Genomic DNA, 20,456 nt, shown 5'->3' with positions numbered 1-20,456 from the left:
AGAAAATTATTAAAGAGATGGGAATACCAGACCACCTGACCTGCCTCTTGAGAAATCTGTATGTAGGTCAAGAAGTAACAGTTAGAACTGGACATGGAATAACAGACTGGTTCCAAATTGGGAAAGGAGTATGTCAAAGCTGTATATTGTCACCCTGCTTATTGAACTTATATGCAGAGTACATCATGAGGAACGCTGGGCTGGAAGAAGCACAAGCTGGAATCAAGATTTCCGGGAGAAATACCAATAACCTCAGATATGCAGATGACACCACCCTTATGGCAGAAAGTGAAGAACTAAAGAGCCCCTTGATGAAAGAGGAGAGTGAAAAAGTTGGCCTAAAGCTCAACATTCAGAAAACTAAGATCATGGCATCTGGTCCCATCACTTCATGGCAAATAGATGGGGAAACAATGTAAACAGTGAAAGACTTTATTTTGGGGGTCCAAAATCACTGCAGATGGTGACTGGCTGCAGCCATGAAATTAAAAGACGCTTGCTCCTTGGAAGGAAAGTTATGACCAAGCTAGACAGCATATTAAAAAGCAAAGACATTATTTTGCCAACAAAGGTCTGTCTAGTCAAGGCTATGGTTTTTCCAGGAGTCATGTATGGATGTGAGAGTTGGACTATAAAGAAAGCTGAGTGCTGAAGAATTGATGCTTTTGAACTGTGGTGCTAGAGAAGACTCTTGAGAGTCCCTTGGACTGCAAGGAGATCCAACCAGTCCATCCTAAAGAAAATCAGTCCTGAATGTTCATTGGAAGGACTGATGCTGAAGCTGAAACACCAATACTTTGGCCACTGATGCAAAGAACTGAGTCATTTGAAAAGACCCTGATGCTGGGAAAGATCGAAGGCGGGAGGAGAAGGGGACAACAGAGGGTGAGATGGTTGGATGGCATCACTGACTCAACAGACATGAATTTGAGTAAACTCTGGGAGTTGGTGATGGAGAGGGAGGATTGGGATGCAGCAGTCCATGTGGTGATAAAGAGTTGGACACGACCGAGTGACTGAACTGAGCCGAGCTGATGGCAGCGAGGGAGGGGAATACCAAGCTGTGGCAGTTCTCTGGCTATAAAAGGTAATGAGGAGTAATAAAAAGTCATTTATTTTATGCTGAACCTTTGTTCCCTTTTCCCATAGCCCGTAAATGGTTAATCCCATGGCTCTAAACTGGAGAAGCTTTCTGCCTCCTGTAAAGTTTGGTTCCTGGAGGCAGATTTTTTTTTTAATCCTGCAAGTGTCAGATAATTGGAAGGGTGGAGTCATGCTTTAAACCTCGACACACCTTTGTCAGGACTTGTTTGGACGCAAAGAACTGAAGGAAACAAGTGGGAGAGAAGCGAACATTTTTGAAAGATCACTCAGCTCTAACACACCTTGGCTGGGGCTGGATAAAAAAAAGTGGGAACGGCAAACAGTCTAGAAGAAAACGTCAGGGGAAGAAAGAAGGGGTATTTACTCAAAGTTGTTTCCGATTCCTTCGCATCTCAGACTAGGTAAGTCATAGGAATTTGGTGGTTCTCGCTCCTCGTGAGACTTTAATTTGAGGTTTGCCGCTGAGAACTTGAATGTTTGTCGGAGAATCTAAGATGACATTCTTTAATTTCCAGTGTTCTGTTGATGTGATTAATTGATCATAAATGATTAGTTTGACTTATGTGTTCTACTTAGGGTAGGTCTTTTAAAGGGACAAGAAAGTTTTGACAGTGGGAAAATTAAAAAGCCAGTGAAAATAAAGTGAACTCTGATGATAAGATTTCTTTGGTATTGTTTTCAGTATTGTAAAATGACTTGTGTTAAACTGTTTTATTTAGAATATAAAGAGCTTAAAATTCCTTCTCTCTCAATCTCAGTTTCTCTCTCCTCTTTCCCCAGCCTCCTCTACTTTCCCTCTCTCCCCTTGATAGCAGAGAACAGCTCAGAAATTAAAGTGTAGGTGAGTGGGGGTTTCCAGGAGTAACCCCTGAGCACCAGTGTGCTCCCCCAGAGTCTGTGCTGGCAGGCTCTGACTAAGCTCAAGGGGCTGGCTGTATATCACACTCTACACTTACCACCCCTAATCTAAAGTAAAGTGAAATATCTGAAATGATATAGTTAATCCAGGAACTTCCTGGAGTCAAACTTGGAACAAGAAAAAAAAAAATTCTGTCATATTTTACAGGCCAATGTAGACCAAAAGAAATTCATTTGGGGACGAGAACTACCAGTTTAGGTATCTCACTAGACCACAGTAACTACTAACTGACAATTTACCACTTTACTTTTTTGAAGTGTTGGCAAATCCTCTAGCACCTCACTTCTTTGAGAAGCAGCTAATCAGTAGCTTAATTGGATTTGTTCTTTTCGTAAAATGTAGGGAGATTTTTTGAAGAAATCTGTTTGGAGATCGGAATCATTTCTCTTACCCCCATATGCTTTCTCTTAAAGCTAAGGCACAAATCTAAGTTGAAACTAAACTAAAGCAAATGTACAGCCCCCAATGGAGCCCTTTTGAAAATCAGAGAAGGCTTGCTTTACTCTCAGCCCCTTCAAAACACTCCCACGAATCTGATCAGAGTTATCATGGGGGCACTTAAAGCAAGGAGCCTTGCTTCAAGCTTGGATAGAAACCCAGATTGCTGAAACCACTCTGACCTAAGAACTAACCACATTTTTAAATTATGCCTGACCAAAAGAAGTTTGCATCTGCCTGGTTTGGCTCATTTGCCATTGTTAGTGGTACAGGATTTAACCAAACATGGCTATAAACAAGCAGCTTAATCACCAACCTAGGGCCCAAGCTCCCCCAGCCCTGGTTATGAAAATGGAGGATGCTAAATGCAGAGGTGGGGGCACCCATGCTTGCCAGAGGAGTGTAGAGACAGAATCCTCCAAGACTGTCCACTCTAGGGCATGGGTATTCATAACCCCTGCAAACTGCTTGGCTCTTCTGTGTTAACAGAGCAATAGCTAGTGGGTTCCCACACTTTGGTTATTTTGTTGTTGTTTTAAAATGTAAAGTGTACAGAGATTGGAGTTACAAGAGCTGTAACGATACCTATGATTCCTTAGCAGAAGATGGGGACATTTATTCCTAAAATAGAAAAACACTTCCTTCTCTATTCCCTTCTTTGTGCTAAAGACCAAGCATTTTATGAATTGTTATAAGAAGGTCAATTGAGAAGGTTTTCTCTTGGTATCAGCAGTTTGGCCTTGTTTGAGCCTGGGTTACACCCCATCATCAATGGGAATAGTTTTAGGTGGATGGGACGTCATTTAAATGAAGAGGAAAGGAAAAAAACTCATAAAAGTAGAAAAATGATTCTGAATTGTGTTTTCTTACACAAGAAAATGACTCAGGATCATTTTTATGCCTTCAAAAGAACATTATGAAATAACCACGAAGCAGCCCCTTAGAACTATGAATGGAAATTAACATAATTTTGGAATTGAGAACTTGAATGACCTGCTTATCCTCAGTTCTAGTAAAGTGGCCCAAACATCCCAGAAGTTTAAAATTATGCTACTTGACTGTGCTTTCGTTAAGTAGTACTTTTGGGGCAAGGCGTTCAGATAAGTACTGCTGGGAGAGGCAGGCTCAGCCACGAGTCTGGGCACGTACTTTCCTTTCCCTTATGTTACACTTTTTAAAAACTCTCGGCACTGAAAATATTTAAAAAGGAAATCCTGTGGGAAAACTGTAGCCCCGTGGGATGATCCCCATCCAGGTTTGTGCCTCAACCCATCATTTTCGCTTTGATAACTCACAGAAAATTTCCTCTCAGCTCTGGTTGAAAGGAATTTGTCTCCTGATACATCCCTGCCATTTCTGATTACTGGTCTGGGTAAAGCCAGCAGAGCTCCTTCCTTATTTCAGGCCCAAGAAATCACTGTGTAAGGCCACAGGATGCAGCCATGTAGGAGCTCCAGGCTAAGACAGAGGTTGCATCTACCTTCACCCACCCAGGGGCCCTTCTATCTCTAGAGCACTGGCCAGTAAGGGCTCCCCTTCCTCCCATTCTGGAGGGGGGCATCTGATTTCTTAGCAGGCTATCTCCTTGTGCCCTCTGGAAGTTAGGGAACACTTGACTTTTTTGTTGCAGATCTTAAGGCTTCATCGTTGGGACCTAAGAAAAAGATAGGGGCTACCTAGAAATATTTGCTATATTTTTAGGTACAGAAAGAACAAGAAAACACTTGCCAGGTTGGCTGCCTAGACGCTGAGACTCTTACCAAACAGACTGGAGCTATCATCGGTCTGCCTTGATGGCTATAAGTGGAAACAACCCAGCCAATCCAAATTTATAACTGCCAGCAGCAACTTTCATTTAAGGATGGTAATAAGTGATAACTTGTGGAAAGTTAAAGTTTCCATAGGTTGTTATGAAATATTATCCTGAAAGGAACTGTTTATAACAATTCAGGTGCTGCCGTGCTAGGTGGCTCCCCAGGGGCATGTGAACATTTAATCTCCAAAATGCCTCCTGGTTCACAGCTGATGATGAATTTAAAAAAAAAGAGGGGGGTGGGCTTCAGAGATGCCAAAGGAAAGTAATGCTTAAATGGTGGATTTCAAAGAGGGTGTCAGGTTGTACATAGATTGGTGGGACATAGTCCTACAGGAGTACAGACACAGTCACAAGTCAGGTTTGACCCTCTGATAAAGCTGGACTCCACTGTTAAATTGCTCATGGAGCCTCTGCTCTTCGGCTCTGGGAAACACACGTGCAAAGAATTTCTGTGTCTTCTTAGATGCAGCCAGGAATTTTTCCATGATGCTCATTCCTTGCCTGGAGCTGCATTTAAAAAATCCCGGTGACCAAAAAGTTGGCACATTCAATCAGGCCCTGAAGCTAACTGTGCGGATCTTGGTGAATTCCACCAGGTAGTTGACCAATTGGTCTTGTGTGGTCTTGATTTTCAGTGGGGAACTCTCCCAGGGCTGCATTAGGACTTTTGTCGACCTAGATACTTTTGCCTTTGTGGATGTCCTTTCTCCATTTAAAAAAAAAAAAGATAAAAAACTGCATGAAAGAATATAATCCAAGTAGGAGTGTGTTCATTTTTCCGTTTGATTTTAAAAAGAAGTTAAAAAATTTTTGCGGGCCCCTGAAAGTATGATCAGACTAGACCCTGTGCCCATTGCACCTAGTGGATAAGTAGACCGTAAAGTCACCAGGCAGAAGAAAAAGACTGAAAGGAGAGATCTTCAAGAGAGGGGTGTCCTGGGTGGGAGTAGTTTGCTCCAGAATTCTAAAATCCCAATTGGAACTGCCCCAAAAGATCAAGTAGGAGGAAAGGAAGGTTGGGCAGAGAGAACCCCAGGGAAAGCCAGGTTTCAAGTCCTTGCAGAGCCTGAGACTGGTAACTACAGCCAAAAGCACCCAGTTGGAACAGGGATCCTTGCCTTGTTCTCCTGAACCATGTTCCTCCCCAGCCCAGCCCCACCCCTGAAGTCAGCCTTGCCTTATCCCATCCATGCTTCAGCACACAGTGGACAAGATCTCAGTGATTTTTCTGCCCAGAGGGAGAGTGAAGGGAGAACATAGATGACTTGTCCAAATCTTTCCCAACATATTTCAATAGATTTTACATTGACTTTCTTGTTGTTGTTGTTGTTGTTGTTTTCCTACATAAGCTAAAGAAGTGTAGTAGGGCTGTTGTGTTAAAGACAAAATTTCATGTTGTGAAGTGTAAAGTTCCACACAAATATGACCATCATAATGGTTTTTATCCTGATTTCAACCCATCAAACATCATTCTCACATCTGAACTCTTAAATAAGGAAGCATGAATGTCTTCTATTCACAGAGCATTGTATAGAACACTGAATATTGTGGGATACATCAAAATGAATTAGCTGAAAGCACCACATACTTTGAGAGATGTTTTATTACTTGGCAAAAAGTGGAAGTTTTATTGTCAAATATCAGGGTGCAAGATCTATGTAAGACCTTTAATGCTCAGCAGGGTGCAACGTGGTCAACTGGACCCTGAAAAAAAAAAAAATCTCAGTTCAAAAGAATAGGATCCAAGGTGGAACTATTAAATTACTCCCTAACTAATACAAGAAATGGGAATGACTCTTATTAAAATATATGCACACGAAAGAATTATGCTTTGAATCCTGGGAATCCAGTTTTAGTTCTCAGCTTGAATAGTAGGGACCTATACTTATGAAATCGGAGAAGGCAATGGCAAGCCACTCCAGTACTCTTGCCTAGAAAATCCCACGGACGGAGGAGCCTGGTAGGCTGCAGTCCGTGGGGTCGCTAAGGGTCGGACACGACTGAGCGACTTCACTTTCACTTTTCACTTTCACACATTGGAGAAGGAAATGGCAACCCACTCCAGTCTTCTTGCCTGGAGAACCCCAGGGACGGGGGAGCCTGGTGGGCTTCCGTCTATGGGGTCGCACAGAGTCGGACACGACTGAAGTGACTTAGCAGCAGCATACTTATGAAATGGAGAAGGCGATGGCACCCCACTCCAGTACTCTTGCTTGAAAAATCCCATGGACGGAGGAGCCTGGTAGGCTGTAGCCCATGGGGTCGCTAAGAGTTGGACAGGACTGAGCGACTTCACTTTCACTTTTCACTTTCATGCACTGGAGAAAGAAATGGCAACCCACTCCAGTGTTCTTGCCTGGAGAATCCCAGGGATGGCGGAGCCTGGTGGGCTGCCGAATGTGGGATCGCACAGAGTCAGACACAACTGAAGCGACTTAGCAGCAGCGTACTTATGAAAAGGGGTGGTAATGGACATGGCTATTCCTGGTTTCTGGCTTTTTCTGTAGGTGGCGATGATATGGATGTAACCAAGAAGAACAAACGAGACGGAACTGAAGTCACGGAAAGAAGTAAGAGTGTGATAAATGTCACTGTAAAAGTAATAAAAAATTTGGAAAAAGTAAATAATTCGTTCCTAATTCTACCACAACTACTGTATCTTTTTTTCTATTTCTTCTGTTTTTTGTTTTTAGTTTTTTCTTAGTTTTTTGCTCTTTTTTCACTGTACAATTTTAAATGTATTCCTAAATAGGCTTTATTTTTTCCTTTAAGAAGGCTTTTGTTGATTTTTTTTAATACACTTGTAATTGAAATGTGTTCCGTTTTTTCTTCAAAGACCAGAATTTCTATTTCAACGTTACAGTTTTTATAACCAGCATTTTTAATGATTTCATAATATCCTGTTGAATGAATTTGCTTGAGTTTATTCAATCGTGTTCTTATTTAGGGATACAGGGTGATGGAAATCCAAAAGAATAATATCCCCATTACTGCAGGGACAAAGCTGGAATCACACTGGTGTCACAGTTGCAATCTACACTGAAAACTGAAAACAGGCACATTTCTTTTGTGAAACTGCCCAAATGATAAATTCAGAGACATTTAAACTGTCCCCTTAGCAGCTCTAACTCTTTCATCTATCCTGTGACTTTCATGTATCTCCTCTGCGTCCACAGACTTGGAACTCTTAAGAAATAATTTATTTTTATGTGTCATAGAATCCCAAAAGTCCACACAACAAGAGGTTTAGTGAAAGCTCACGGACTATTATTCCAATCAAGCTGCCACTTTCGTCTCTACAACCATTTCCTTTTATGCATGTGACGCTGCTTCTGCTCCTTTGATAACCCCGTGTTGCTGCTAAGACAACCAAACTAATAGGAACACACAGGGTGAAGAAAGAAAGGGTGACGGGTGGGAGCAGTAAGACCCGTGTGGGCAGAAGCAGTTGCCAGCACACAAAATGACTCCCCACCATCTTCTTCATCCTTTTCTTTTCTCATGAGCCATACCTGCATACACACCACATATACACATATACTCGGGCTTGTGCACACACATATGCATGAGAAATGTGATTTCAGAAAACAGGGTGCTTAGCTAAATAGAGGCACCTTGATGTCCAGCCCAGAGGGAGGTAGTGGTTGGTGATGATCACGGTCAGAGGACAAAATTGGCCCAGCTATGGTTTCAGAATCTACCCACCCCCCATGCTGCTGTATAGAGGAGAGAGTGATTCAGGAAGGCAAGAGTCCTTTATTCTAACTGATGTTTTTAGAAAACACAAAAAACTTTTATGACCTCCATAGACTCACCACCACTTGGCACCTTCTCCATTTCAGGAGGCAATGGATCTGATTCTCAAGTCTGGCTTGGATATTCACCTGTCCATGATTTCACCAAGCACCAAATCAACCCCCTTCCTTCATACATCTTTTCACACTCAGGCATGGCCCTGAAGATTTTAGAATGAATTATGCGTCCTTGAGATACTCCTAAATTCATAAAGAAGTTCAAGGTCATTATCCACATCACAGTGGAATCAGTCAGGAAGATGTACTGGCCTCAGTTGGACTGGGTGATTGTTCAGAAGGGACAGTGCAGAGAAAAGTGGCTTGAGGTTCTGATCCTCCTTCAAAGGTGAATCCAGGCCTGGGCTACATCTAAGTGTTAGATGAGAAACATTAATGCACGGTAACTCATTTTTCAAATCGGTGGGTAACTAACTACTTTTGGTCCCAAAGAAATATAAACCTATTTCCCAGGTACATTAAGTCCCATCGTTATTGCACCTATTTGCTTTTACAGATGGTCAGATCAAATCCCTTGAGGCACAAGTGTATAAAAATCTACCTTGAACCTAATTTAATGTGCTGAGCTTATGAAAGATGCAAGACCTTGCCAAAGTGGAGGAATTTCAGTGCACTATATAAAATCTCTTTTCTTTATCTTTTTCTAGTCATCACAGAAACAGTAACTACAAGACTTACATCCTTACCACCAAGTAAGTGACTTATTTTGAGAACCTTCTTCTCACTAAGGCTCATGTGAAGGGCTCCACGTGTAACCTTTTTCATAGGCTCTCACTTGTTAGTCCAGCAAATCCAGAATATTGGAAATCTTTTTTTTTTTTAACAGCTGTGTTGACATTAACTTATACCCCACAGAATCCCCCAGGTTGAAGTGTGTAATTCAATGGTCATTAGTGCATCCATAGAGTTGTGTGGCCCCTCTGCAACAATCTAATTTTAGAACATTTCCATCCTCTCTCCCCTCTCCCTGGCCCCTAAAATACACAAATCTGGTTTCTGTCTCTATAAATTTGATTGGACATTAAAATATCAGAAATCCTCTCCAGCCTGGGCCTGGGTTAGGAGGAGGGAACCACAGTCAGGCTTCTGTTTGAACCTGCTCTTCTCTCAGGAGGTCACTGGGGTTAGTGGATTCTATAATGGAGATCCAAGCCCCTGAGCTAGCCCTGCACCTCCTGGGAATCCTGGTTCAGGAGTGGGTGGGAAGCCCCCGCATCCACACATAGGTTGGAGCATGATGGGCTGCCAGGTGAAACACCATCTTCAGAGCTGTCACTCAGCCCTCTGACACTTCCAGTGGCTGCCAGGTCCAGGGCACTGGCCAGGCATTCATAAAAGTCCCACCCGGGCCCTGGCCTCAAGGAGTTTTCATCACTTGCTGACTTTTCTAATATTTAAATTACCCTAACCAGCAACCACCCTGGGAACTTTCTTTTTAAATTGGGTAGAATATTTACTCTTGACATTTGTATCAAAAACAAACAAAATGAGATCCATGTAGTGCCGGTGCGAAAGGGGCCCCAAACCAAGAGGTTCATGGGTGAGAGGCCAGGGAAGACGGGTGAGAGGGGCTGCTGAGTCCACTTGTAAATTGTCATCTGCTCCTCATTTCTGCAGAAGGGGGGACCAGCAATGGCTATGCTAAAACAGGATCTCTGGGTGGAGGGAGCCGGCTGGAGAAACAAAGCCTGACTCATGGCAGCAGCGGCTACATAAACTCAAGTAAGTGCCTGCTGGTGGGAGGGGTCATGGAAGGGCAGATGGGCAGGGAGAGGGATCTCTACCACTGTTTGTCACCCATTCCAAATGCCCCAAAGAGCTATGAGGCCTATTTTAAATGGGATCAGTTGTCATTATGTCCCCAATATAAATAACATGATTAAGAAGCCTTCCTAGAGAGGTGACTCCTTTCCCACTGAACTACTTACTCTCTTTAAGTCATTTCTTGTAGAAAAGGATATGCATGTCTGAGGGCTTACAGTTTGAATTAACAACAACAAAACCACAAAAGAAACTTAATGATTAGGTTACTATGCTGAGGAAATCCGGTGACATACAACCCCAGACTGTGTCAGTTTCCACTGGGCAAACATCCAACACAGACCCAGTAGATCCCAAAGAAATAATATTTCCTGGTAACTTTCAACTGAAACACAACAAACAAAGCAGGGAACACACATATACACACACATTGCCTCTAAAGCTATAGTTTTAAACTTTTTATTTTATATTGGAGCATAGCAAGTTAACAATGTTGTGGTAGTTTCAGGTGGACGGCAAAGGGACTCAGCTGTACATATAAATGTATCCATTCTCCCCCAAGCTCCCCTCCCACCCAGGCTGCCAGATAACATTGAACAGAGTTACCTGTGCTATATAGTAGGACCTTGTTGGTTATCCATTTAAGATACCGCAATGTGTACATGTCCATCTCAAAGTAAAATGAAGTGAAAGTTGCTCAGTCGTGTCCAACTCCTTGCGATCCCATGGGATTCTCTAGGCTAGAATACTGGAGTGGGTAGCCTTTCCCTTCTCCAGGGGATCTTCCCAACCCAGGGATCGAACTCAGGTCTCCCGCATTGCAGGTGGATTCTTTACCAACTGAGCCACAAGGGAAGCCCACCCCAAACTCCCTAAAAATCCTTTACTTCCATTCCCCATTCTCTCCCCCTGTCCCCTCCCCCAACCTGCAACTGGAAGTTCATTCTCTAAGTCTATGAGTCCAAAGTCAGTTTTTAAATCTTGGAATGACATGGAAGAGAAAACCCAAGATATGCAAACAGCTGAGCTGTCCAAGAGCTGCACATGTCCTTACCCGTGGAGAAATATTTGCATGTGGGGCTGTATTCCAGTGCACCCAGCAGTGGTCTACAATTACAGGCCAGGTCCTTAGGAAACATCCTGCTTCTCCACTTCCATGCACTTTGGCTACAGACAGAAAGGACCTCCCTGCCTTTCAGGGTTCTGGGAAAGGGCAGCAGCAGTAATTCCACCTCCATTTCTGAGGACCCTTTCAGTCACGCTCTCCTGAAGGCCTCTGGCCCCTCCACAGGGCCCTCCTTCAATAGGACTGACTGTGTGTACCTAGTATGACTGCATGTCAGCCTGTGAAGTGCTCTGAGGGTTGATGTCTTTCCCCACTTTTAGGTGGCAGCATGCGAGGCAATGCCTCCACCTCCAGTTACAGGAGGGCCCATTCACCTGCCTCCACTCTGCCCAACTCACCAGGCTCGACTTTCGAGAGGAAGACTCACGTCACCCGCCATGGAACATATGAAGGTACAGGCCCCACAGACTTTAAGAAAGAACTGCTCTCTCCCCTCAGTAACTTCTCTCATCCTTTGAATGAATTCAGCTATTTTGTCCTAAAGTAGAGCCCCTGGCATGACTTTCTGGTGGGGATACTTCGCAGGCCATAGGCCACATGGGACTTGAGCTCAGGTAAGAAGTCAAGGCAAGACACCCAGTTTGGGGTTATCCACAAAGGGTTGTTAGTAGAAGTTGGAGAACTGAAAGAGTTTGTCAGGGAAGAGAGTTCAAAAGCAGAAGGGAACACAGAAAGATAAAGTTTGGGGGGAAATGGAGAAAGAAGAGCCAGATCACAGAAAGGAGGAGTCAATGACAATACCATTTAAGTCAGAGAGAGGGGGCAAGCTTATGATCAAGGAAGTGAGGGGAAGACATCTGGGCTCTTCTCCTAAAGTTACTGGAGTTCCTGGTGATCTACGTAAATCTACAGTTTTAGTGGAAAACAGACAAGCCAGGTGCAAATGGGTCTAATAGTGAATGAGATGGGTACTAGGGCTGGAAAAGCAAGTTATTCCAGTAAATGATTTTGACCCAGGGCTGCCAAGGGTAAGGAGAACCCTAAATCCAGGCCAGGTGGAGGGGATCACCACAAGCGCACCCTACTGCTCTGCCAGCGCTGGTCTGTTCATTTAACAAGGCCCACATCCAGAACAAGCCACACGAGGTCAGAGAACTGCTGGTGCTGACAGCATGTTCATTTGATCAGATGGGTCAGCGGCATCAGCACTGCATGGGGCAGAGTTGAGGAAGTGAAAACAAAAAGGAAATGAAACAGTTGTTCAGACAACTTGTTTGAACAACTTCAAGCAGTTGTCCTTTGTTCAAATCTTGTCCCACTGAAGTAGATCAGTGACCAGAAGGAAGTGCCACAAGCAAGTCCCTTGAGGATAATGTGTTTAAATCCTGGGCTGAACACCCAGGCTAAGGAGGTGCGGAAAGGACCCACTCTCTCTCGGAAGCTATTTGGGTTTAAGTGGCCATTTGTACTAAGTGTTTGTCCTTTCTCCAGGGAGCTCCAGCGGCAACTCTTCCCCTGAGTATCCTCGGAAGGAATTTGGTATGTCCTATCCTTATTTTCTAAAGAAATGGTCAGTCAAGCCTGGCAGGGATGGAGAGGGAACATCATGAGTTAAGTGGGTTCTTCTAGAAGAGTCTGACCTCTGCTGACCTCTTTTTCTCGTCTCTTTATCCTGAAACATCTTAAGGGGCTGGATGGTCAGATGTATCAGTTTGCTGTCAAAAGTCTTTGCTCATGAAATGGCAAGCTTCTCATTCAAGGCTCAGGCTTGGGCAGATAAGCCGTAAGGCCAGGCAACAATCATAGAGTTCTCCCTTCCACAGGACCCACAGAGACCTTCCCACAAAGGGGAGCAGGGGTGAGAATGCACAAATACAAACATCCCAGCACCTCTACCACAGCAGCCTCAAAGGGGCGTGTTTTAACCAAATGAAACCCAAGGTGGGATCTTAAATCTTGAGTCCATATTCTTGGGTTCCCACTGTGCATAAGAATTGATGATATGAGTGACTACAATTTCATTTATTTACTTGCTTACAGTGCAAAAACCAAGACAGTCTCTAACAAAAAACTAAAGGAAAGACCTGGCAGTCTTTTGATACATTTAATCAATGTGATCAACCAGTCCAAATGGATCATGATTACCTTAGTTAACATTCTAAGTGTGAACCAATTTAACATTCATTTGCTAACTTAACACCCTAAACACACTGGGGCTTACATAATTTTCTCTTCCCTTTGGTCATGTGGGTATCATTTATTAAACATCTACCATCCATAAAGGTGTCTATCTGGATATAAATGCACTATGAAAACAACCTCCCCCACCCAAATAGGTCTGCCTCCATGTCACAGATATTTAGCATGCCACCTCTTATATATGCCTAATATTATTTTTCTTTGTTTCTCAGCATCTTCTTCAACCAGAGGACGGAGCCAAACACGAGGTAATCTTTGTCACTGGGTTCAGTTCAGTTCATCCAACTAGTATTTTCTGAGCATCTAACATGTGTCCAGACATGAGCCAGGAAAAGTGAGGAGTAAAGAATGAATAAGCCATGGTTTCTGACCTCAAGGAGCCTGCAGCGCCTGGGGCTCTCCCTTGGGAAGGGTGGATTTCTGACAGCAGACTAGCAGGCGTGTGGAGTGATTCGCTCTGCTGTGGATTGTCGCAAGGTGCTAGCATCACATCTCATTTCACGTCCAGTCTCCTAGGTGACTTTGACAAGTTGTGCTGTAATTGCATTTACTCAGCAAAAAAAAAAAAAATGAGCACAAGCCCCTCTTTTTCATTGTTCCAGGGGACGAAGTTCTCTGCGAGAGTTTTGCACTTTCCACAGCTGCTTGTGGATAAGGCCTAGGAGGGAATGTGGTCCTGGAGAAAGCTGCCCTTGAGTTATTCGGTTAGGGTGGCAAGGAGTGTGCCAGGGCAGTGCTAAGGGCAGGATTCCTAGGCCCTGGGCATTCGTAAGGGTCAGTCTAAGCCTCCCAGGGGCCTGGAAAGTTAGGCACATACCAACCACCCCCAATTTGATAGTTGACTGATGCTGATGTTCCTCCTGAAACTTAGAATGTTAAATCACCCACTTGCTGCCCTAAAGAGGGCAAGATGACTAAGGAAATACTAGAATTCTCTTGCTATTGGCTGAGAAACCCTAGAGATAGAAGAGCAGCTTGGTTCTGGTAAAGGGGAGTGGGCCCTAGGAAGTTGTTCTGAGTCGCTCAGTTGTGTCCGACTCTCTGCGACCCCATGGACTGCAGTCTGCCAGGTTCCTCTGTCCATGGGATTCTCCAGGCAGGAATACTGGAGTTGGTTGCCATTTCCTTCTCCAGGGCCCTAGGAAAGGGGTTGGATATTGTTTATTGTGATGGCACCTCCAGGCTCAGCCTGGGGTTTCTATTCTCAGCGCCTGGTGGGGTGGGGGGGGGCGGGGGTTGAGGGGGGCAGTTGTGATCCGGGGTAAGGAGAGGACACCTCTTTCTAAGCAGCACTCATCCTGGGCACACCTAAGTTTTCTGTCCCCGGATCACAGAGCAGCCCAAAGATGAATCTGCAGCTCAGGGCTCAGAGTCGGGCACTGTGAGCCCAGCTCCTTTCACAGTTGTTCCGTCTCTTCCCCAACAGAGAGCGAGATCCGAGTCCGACTGCAGAGTGCGTCCCCGTCCACCCGCTGTGAGTGCTTCCGTCCTGGGGAGGACCCGAGAGTCCAGGGCTCCTGCTATGTGTGTGCAGACACTCGTGCCATATTTGACATGTCTAAGGTTGTGGCAGGGACCCAGAGCTGAGTGCAGGGGTGAGGCGCTGAGGAAGTCCTGGTCCCTGCTGTTCTGTAGTTCACAGACAATAAACCACCAGCCATGACAGCTCAGGGACAGAGGGAGTGGGGGCCAGAGGAGTCTTCCCAGGTTAGTCAGTCACTTGAAGGGAGGCTGAAGGAAGGTCTCAGCGAGATGAGTGGACAGAGACATGGGAGGAAGTTTCAGTACCCCGAAGGAAAAGGAGCAGGAGGGGACTCAAGGAGGTGGTTAAGACCAGAGAAGGCACAAGTGTGTTTTATCTCAGATGTCAGGGATTCCCTTGTCTCTGTGTGTTGACCGTGTGGCACTCCTGTTGTGGGTGGGTGGGAGCCAAGAACAAAGACCAGGAAGAGAAAGAGCTGGGTCTGGTGGCTCAGGGACCAGAGACTGGGACTTGTCCCAGGAGCTCAGGGCCTGGGCCCTGGGATCCAACTCCAGGCCTGACACGATCTCACCTGAGTCTTTCCAGGCTTGGGAAGGGGGTTGTTGAGCCCAAAGTCTGGCGCTTTCAGGGGCGGGGGTGCCTGGGCGGTCCTCCCGCACATGTCATCAGCAAATGTCTCCTCTCACACGTTACCCTTGCACGATGCTGCCCTCCTCTTCTGTTTGCCACCTTGGGGGGGCACAGCATGTTTTACTCCACTGAATCACCTCATTGCAAACCCTATCAGCCGGAGGGTCTGGAAATTAACTCACAGGAAAGCAGTGTAATGTTTAAGAGTTATGGGCCACACATTCCTTTTGACACTTCAGAGCATACAAGGTCAGAGACCCCACACCCGAGGCAGCCTCTGTCCAGGACGAGACCACTGCTGAACCATTTGTTTGAAGGAATCTTGTTCTCTGGCTATCCCAGGTGTGAATGCTCCCCCCGATCCAGGATGACAGGGTCTTCCAGTCACAGAATCTTCCCTGTGATGTCTAATTAGGAAATATCTACTGAGGACTTTGACCTCCTTGTAGAGCCACTAGATGTATGAGGCCATTAACATTACAAAGTGCCAGGTTAATCAGTGCTATAAATTGACAAAGTGCAGAAATGACAAGGCTAACCAGAAATGTCCCAGCAGGTGAAGTGGATGCTTCATCCTCCCCCGTGTTCAGGGTGCCGTGAATGTTCACCACTGCAGCTGGACTTGGGAAGGAATCCCAAACCTAATGAAAAACTCGGGGTTTCCTCTCAGGGACAGAATTGGATGACGTCAAACGTTTGCTCAAGGGGAGCCGCTCAGCAAGCGTGAGCCCCACCCGGAATTCCTCTAACACACTCCCCATCCCCAAGAAAGGCACTGTGGAGACCAAGGTGGTGACAGCGAGCTCCCAGTCAGGTAAGCCCCTCAGCCCCAGGCTGCTGTGGAAGGAAGGGAATCAGGTGACAGGTGTGCCCAGGCAGGCTTTTCAGGATGCAGCGGAGACTTCGCAAAACCCTGAGCATTGCTCTTCCTGCAGCGTGAAAATGTGGACTGCACCCTTCTCACCTCCATCTGGTCAGCCTTCCCACCTGCAGGCCATTGTCTGGCTCTAGAGCCTAGAGATTCTCCCAGGAAATTCTTGACATGTCCTGGGAATGTGTTGGCCAGGTTCCCTGAAGGAAGCATTTGGGGAAAGTTGTAATGTTTTCTGCCATCCATTCACTCATCCAATAAACATTTATTATATACTGCCTCTATTCCAAGCACCGGGCACTGAGGAAAGGCAATGAGCAGGGTAGACTGAGGGGAAGACAAGCAGGGTGGGTGTAGTCCAGCACTCATACATCATGTGCCTGCCAAGCGCAAGGAGGGTTCTGTGGGGGGCAGAGAGACGAATCAGCCAGTCCCTGGGGGGAGGTGAGGAGAGAAGCCAGTTCTGCTGTATATGAGGTGAAGCTTTCCTCTCACTACTGAAAAAAAAAAACAAAACACCTTTAGACAGTGATCTTTTTTAGTTTGTGACCTGTGTGGCTAACTCCCTCTCAGGTAACAAATAAGCAGGATTGGTTTCAGATTTGAGATGCACCCAGTGCCACTCAGGGTAATAGCATGTCCCTTGGGCCTGGTTGGCACAAAGAAATGTTTTAGGAGCGTTCAATAGGAGAAGGCAGCCTCCGATACAGAGTGGCCTTGGAACTGAGGACTTCCCTTCCTGCGCTGCTGTCTGGAATTCTACTGTAAAGGAGTCATAGCTCCATGGCATCTGCGAAGGGGAGTCAGCAACAGAGAGAAAGAGACCATTAGCGGGGACAGTGCACTGGGAGGTGGTGAGCGAGGCTTAGGAGGAGAAATGGGTGGACCCTGCAGCAAAATTCACCTACATCAAATTTCACCAAGAGCCAACAAGAATTTCTGACCCAAGAGATCAGGCTTTCACCAGCAACAAGATTTCAGACAGAAGTGGGATGACCAACTGCTGCAGTTTCCTTAGCCTGAGGGAATTGCCAGGACTAGGGACCTTCAGGGCTAGAACTGGGAAAGTCCTGGCAAACCAAGCCCACTGGGTTCTCCCAGCACAGAGAATGGGTTGGTCTCACTGGGGTGTGTGTATGTTTTCAGTGTCTGGCACCTATGATACAACCATCCTGGATGCCAACCTTCCCTCCCACGTGTGGTCCTCCACGTTGCCGGCGGGGTCCTCCATGGGCACCTATCACAATAACATCACAACCCAGAGCTCATCCCTGCTCAACACCAATGCCTATTCTGCAGGATCAGGTACGTGGCTCACAGCTCACAGCACCTCCCTGTCCTGACCCCTCCACATCCCACGCTGGAGCTGAACGGCCCCACCAGCATTTGCCATCCCCATGGCTTCCTAGAAGGGCTTCCTGAGGCCAAGCAGCCCAAGATTTTTTCACTGGAACTTCAACTTTTATGCTGATTCCTCTGGTGGGTCCACTTTGGAAAGGACTATATGGTACAGTGTATCTATCTATATGATGAGAAAGAACATGAAAACAAATATAAGGATTAACTGTGTTAACTTGAGAGATCATTTAGCTTCTCTGGATTTTAAGTGCCCTCTCTTTGAGGCAGTCACGAACAAGAAGGGCTTGGCTGGAATCGATGTCCATTCAAAGCCCCACCAACCTGGGACTGCCCATTGGCTATTATGACCCAAGGCACACCATGGACTAATGATTGGTTCCGTGCTGCAAGGCAGGAGCCCAAGGTTTTCCTAAAAACAGTAATGTAACACAATGCAATGCTGCCTTTCTTCCAGTGCTTCTCTGCCCCTGTTCTCTGTGAATGTACTCTCACCAACCTTCTTCCCTCCCCCGCAGTCTTTGGAGTTCCAAATAACATGGCCTCCTGCTCCCAAACTCTGCAGCCCGGAATCAGCACCAGCTCCTCAGGTTAGTGCTTGCCAGCTTGAAAAAAATGGTTGTTCTTGCCTAGTGAGGGAAATGGGATGGTTTGTAGGGAAGATGTTCTTCCTGACCAAGAGCACCGACTTCCTCGATACATATGGCAGCACAGAAGCGGTAAACAAGGAGCTGCATTAGAAGGCACAGAGCCTGCCCTCCATCAAAGACGCAGCTCAGTCCCCAAGGAAAAGGGGGTGAGACTGCACTTATGTGCTTATTCTGTGCCTGTCCCTTTGTCTAATAGGAGAGGAGGAGAGATGGAGGAAAGGGACTAAGTGAGGCAGAGCTCGGGACATTTTTAGGTGGAAAGCATTGCTAATTTAGAAAGAAATTAACCTCATCTTAAATATAGTTCCTTGGCGGCTCAAACAATGTTACTGCTTTGCTTCCAATGCAGATATATAATCTTTTTAAAGTATTTATTCACTCTATTTCCACATACATCATTATAGCCTATATGTAAATAAGTTATCAGCCCATTTCTTTTGTTAAAGGAATCTGCCTTCTTTCTGTGATATCATGATTAATATCACATAGTGATGTAGGCTGTTTTTATTTTCCTTGGCCTTCTTAACTTCTGATTTCAACACCTCCAATTAACTAGTGTCCCACAAATCCAGCAGATACCAGATTCAAGCTTTTTTCCTCTTGCCTTTGCTAGTTTACCCTGCAAAGTCCTGACTCAGGAGGGTGGGCTGATGTTGGATTTTGTGCCCTAAACTCCAGATAGGATGGAATACAAGAAGCTATTAACTAGGGAGGGATGAGCTTCTACACGTTAAAAACAGACAACCTACCAGCCTTTGAAATACTACTGGGGGTGAGGGGACTACTATGTGCTTGAGTCAGAAGGAAAAATAGGGTCCTGCCCTGTTAGTGCCTTAGCCATTGTGTCTGGATCTGCAGTTCCCATACTGTGTACCAAGGCACCCTAGGGTCCTACAGAGAAGGGAACTCCTGGGATATTTGAAATTTTTGAGGCATACAGCAACATCTGTCAGACCCTATGCCAACTACTACTATTAAGTTGTGTGGACCTAAGTTACTCAATAAATGGAGCTTAGGAATTTTCTGGGTGGTGCCGTGGGGGGAAGAAGCAGTGTTTTAAAAATTACCATGTCAGTAAGAGTGTGGGAACTGAGAAGGTTCAGAATCTCTGTCATATGCAAGGGCATTCATCATGAAAGTGGTTTAGGGGGCTCCTGGGGCTGGCTGCCTTACTTAGAGGGCCTCATCGATGTACCTGCTCTCACCTGTCCTCAATTCCTCTCAGTGTTCGGCATGCAGAACAATCTGGCCCCCAGCTCATCCACCCTGTCCCATGGCATGACCGCCACCTCCACAGGTCTGTAACTGGGGTTTGGAGCCTAGGAGCTGGGAAGCAGCTATAGCTCACAATAGCCCTTTTCAGCAATGGAATTAGAGGGACCAAAATGTCCCTAAAAGTCAATTGACTTCCCACCAAAGAAACAACCCTCCATACACTGACCAGAGATGCCAATCTCAGTCAAGTGCTGGCTCAGACATGAGTGAGAGCCTTGTTCTCTATGTCCCCATGTCTCCCACTGTCCTTAACTGCCCACTGTCACTGCACTTCAGTCATTTGGCTGACTTTATAGTGCACCCCTCTGTGCAAACCTGGGGGAGGCAGGACAGAAGAGGCACGAGCCTCAGCCTTTGCCTTCAACTTGCTTACTGTTTACTTGGAGGGCTTCTCTGGTGGCTCAGATGGTAAAGAATTTGCCTGCGATGTGGGAGACCTGGGTACAATCCCTGGGTCAGGAAGATTCCCTGGAGAAGGGAGTGGCTATCCACTCCAGTATTCTTCCCTGGAAAGTCTCATGGGCAGAGGAGCCTGGCAGGTTACAGTCCAGGGGGGTCGCAAAGAGTGAACATCTCACACATATGAAATATCTGGGGGATCCTGTAAGAGAGCATGAATCAAACTGTGCCGAGCAGGTGTTGGTACTGTAGGAGTTCAGAAAGGAAGTAGATGTGGGGGGTGGGGAGGTCTAGGAGGACTTCATGGAGGAAGTGGCCTTTGGAACAATCCTCCAAGGATGAGGATTATATCATACAAAGTTTCTTCTAAATTGCTGCTGTCCCCATGGCAGGAGAGAGTGGATTTCATGATTCATTATTATTCTGTTCATTATTATTGTTCACTATTATCTTCCTCTACCCTGGGGAGGCTGCCTGTCTGCCAGAGCAGGTCAGCTGCTTCTCCACAGTGTGGAGCCGCCTCCTGGGCCCCACTCACTCAGTGTTCTTGTCTTGCAGCATATGGTGTGAAGAAAAACATTACCCAGAGCCCCACTGTTGTGAGCACGGGGGTGTCCACTTCTGCAGGTAGGTGCTGTCACCAGCCACCAGAGGCAGGCCAGCACACAGGAAGGGCT

At 45.9% G+C, this 20,456-nt stretch overlaps 1 protein-coding gene across 4 annotated transcripts in view; it reads left to right on the top strand.

Annotated features, from left to right (window-relative positions):
• The first annotated feature begins 1,281 nt into the window (after nt 1-1,281).
• Nucleotides 1,282-20,456, top strand: part of COL17A1 (collagen type XVII alpha 1 chain) — a 47,683-nt gene continuing 28,508 nt past the window's right edge. The window contains exons 1-13 of one of the 4 annotated variants that reach the window (XM_088842306.1): nt 1,282-1,505; nt 6,785-6,847; nt 8,737-8,781; nt 9,707-9,811; nt 11,237-11,368; nt 12,408-12,455; nt 13,328-13,363; nt 14,542-14,589; nt 15,899-16,042; nt 17,246-17,404; nt 17,974-18,045; nt 19,331-19,402; nt 20,338-20,406. In XM_088842306.1, the coding sequence (XP_088698432.1) occupies nt 6,796-6,847; nt 8,737-8,781; nt 9,707-9,811; nt 11,237-11,368; nt 12,408-12,455; nt 13,328-13,363; nt 14,542-14,589; nt 15,899-16,042; nt 17,246-17,404; nt 17,974-18,045; nt 19,331-19,402; nt 20,338-20,406 (982 nt within the window). In that variant the 5' untranslated portion in view covers nt 1,282-1,505; nt 6,785-6,795. The remainder of the gene's footprint in view (nt 1,506-6,784; nt 6,848-8,736; nt 8,782-9,706; nt 9,812-11,236; nt 11,369-12,407; nt 12,456-13,327; nt 13,364-14,541; nt 14,590-15,898; nt 16,043-17,245; nt 17,405-17,973; nt 18,046-19,330; nt 19,403-20,337; nt 20,407-20,456) is intronic. The other 3 variants (XM_088842304.1, XM_055424719.2, XM_088842305.1) reach the window with 3 other exon arrangements.

The sequence above is a fragment of the Moschus berezovskii genome, chromosome 12 (genome assembly GCF_049115385.1).
Source record: "Moschus berezovskii isolate FMDL1 chromosome 12, NW_MosBer_1.0, whole genome shotgun sequence".
NCBI lineage: Eukaryota > Metazoa > Chordata > Mammalia > Artiodactyla > Moschidae > Moschus > Moschus berezovskii.
Note: the sequence above shows the minus strand (reverse complement) of the source record. Positions and strands in the feature narration are given on the sequence as shown.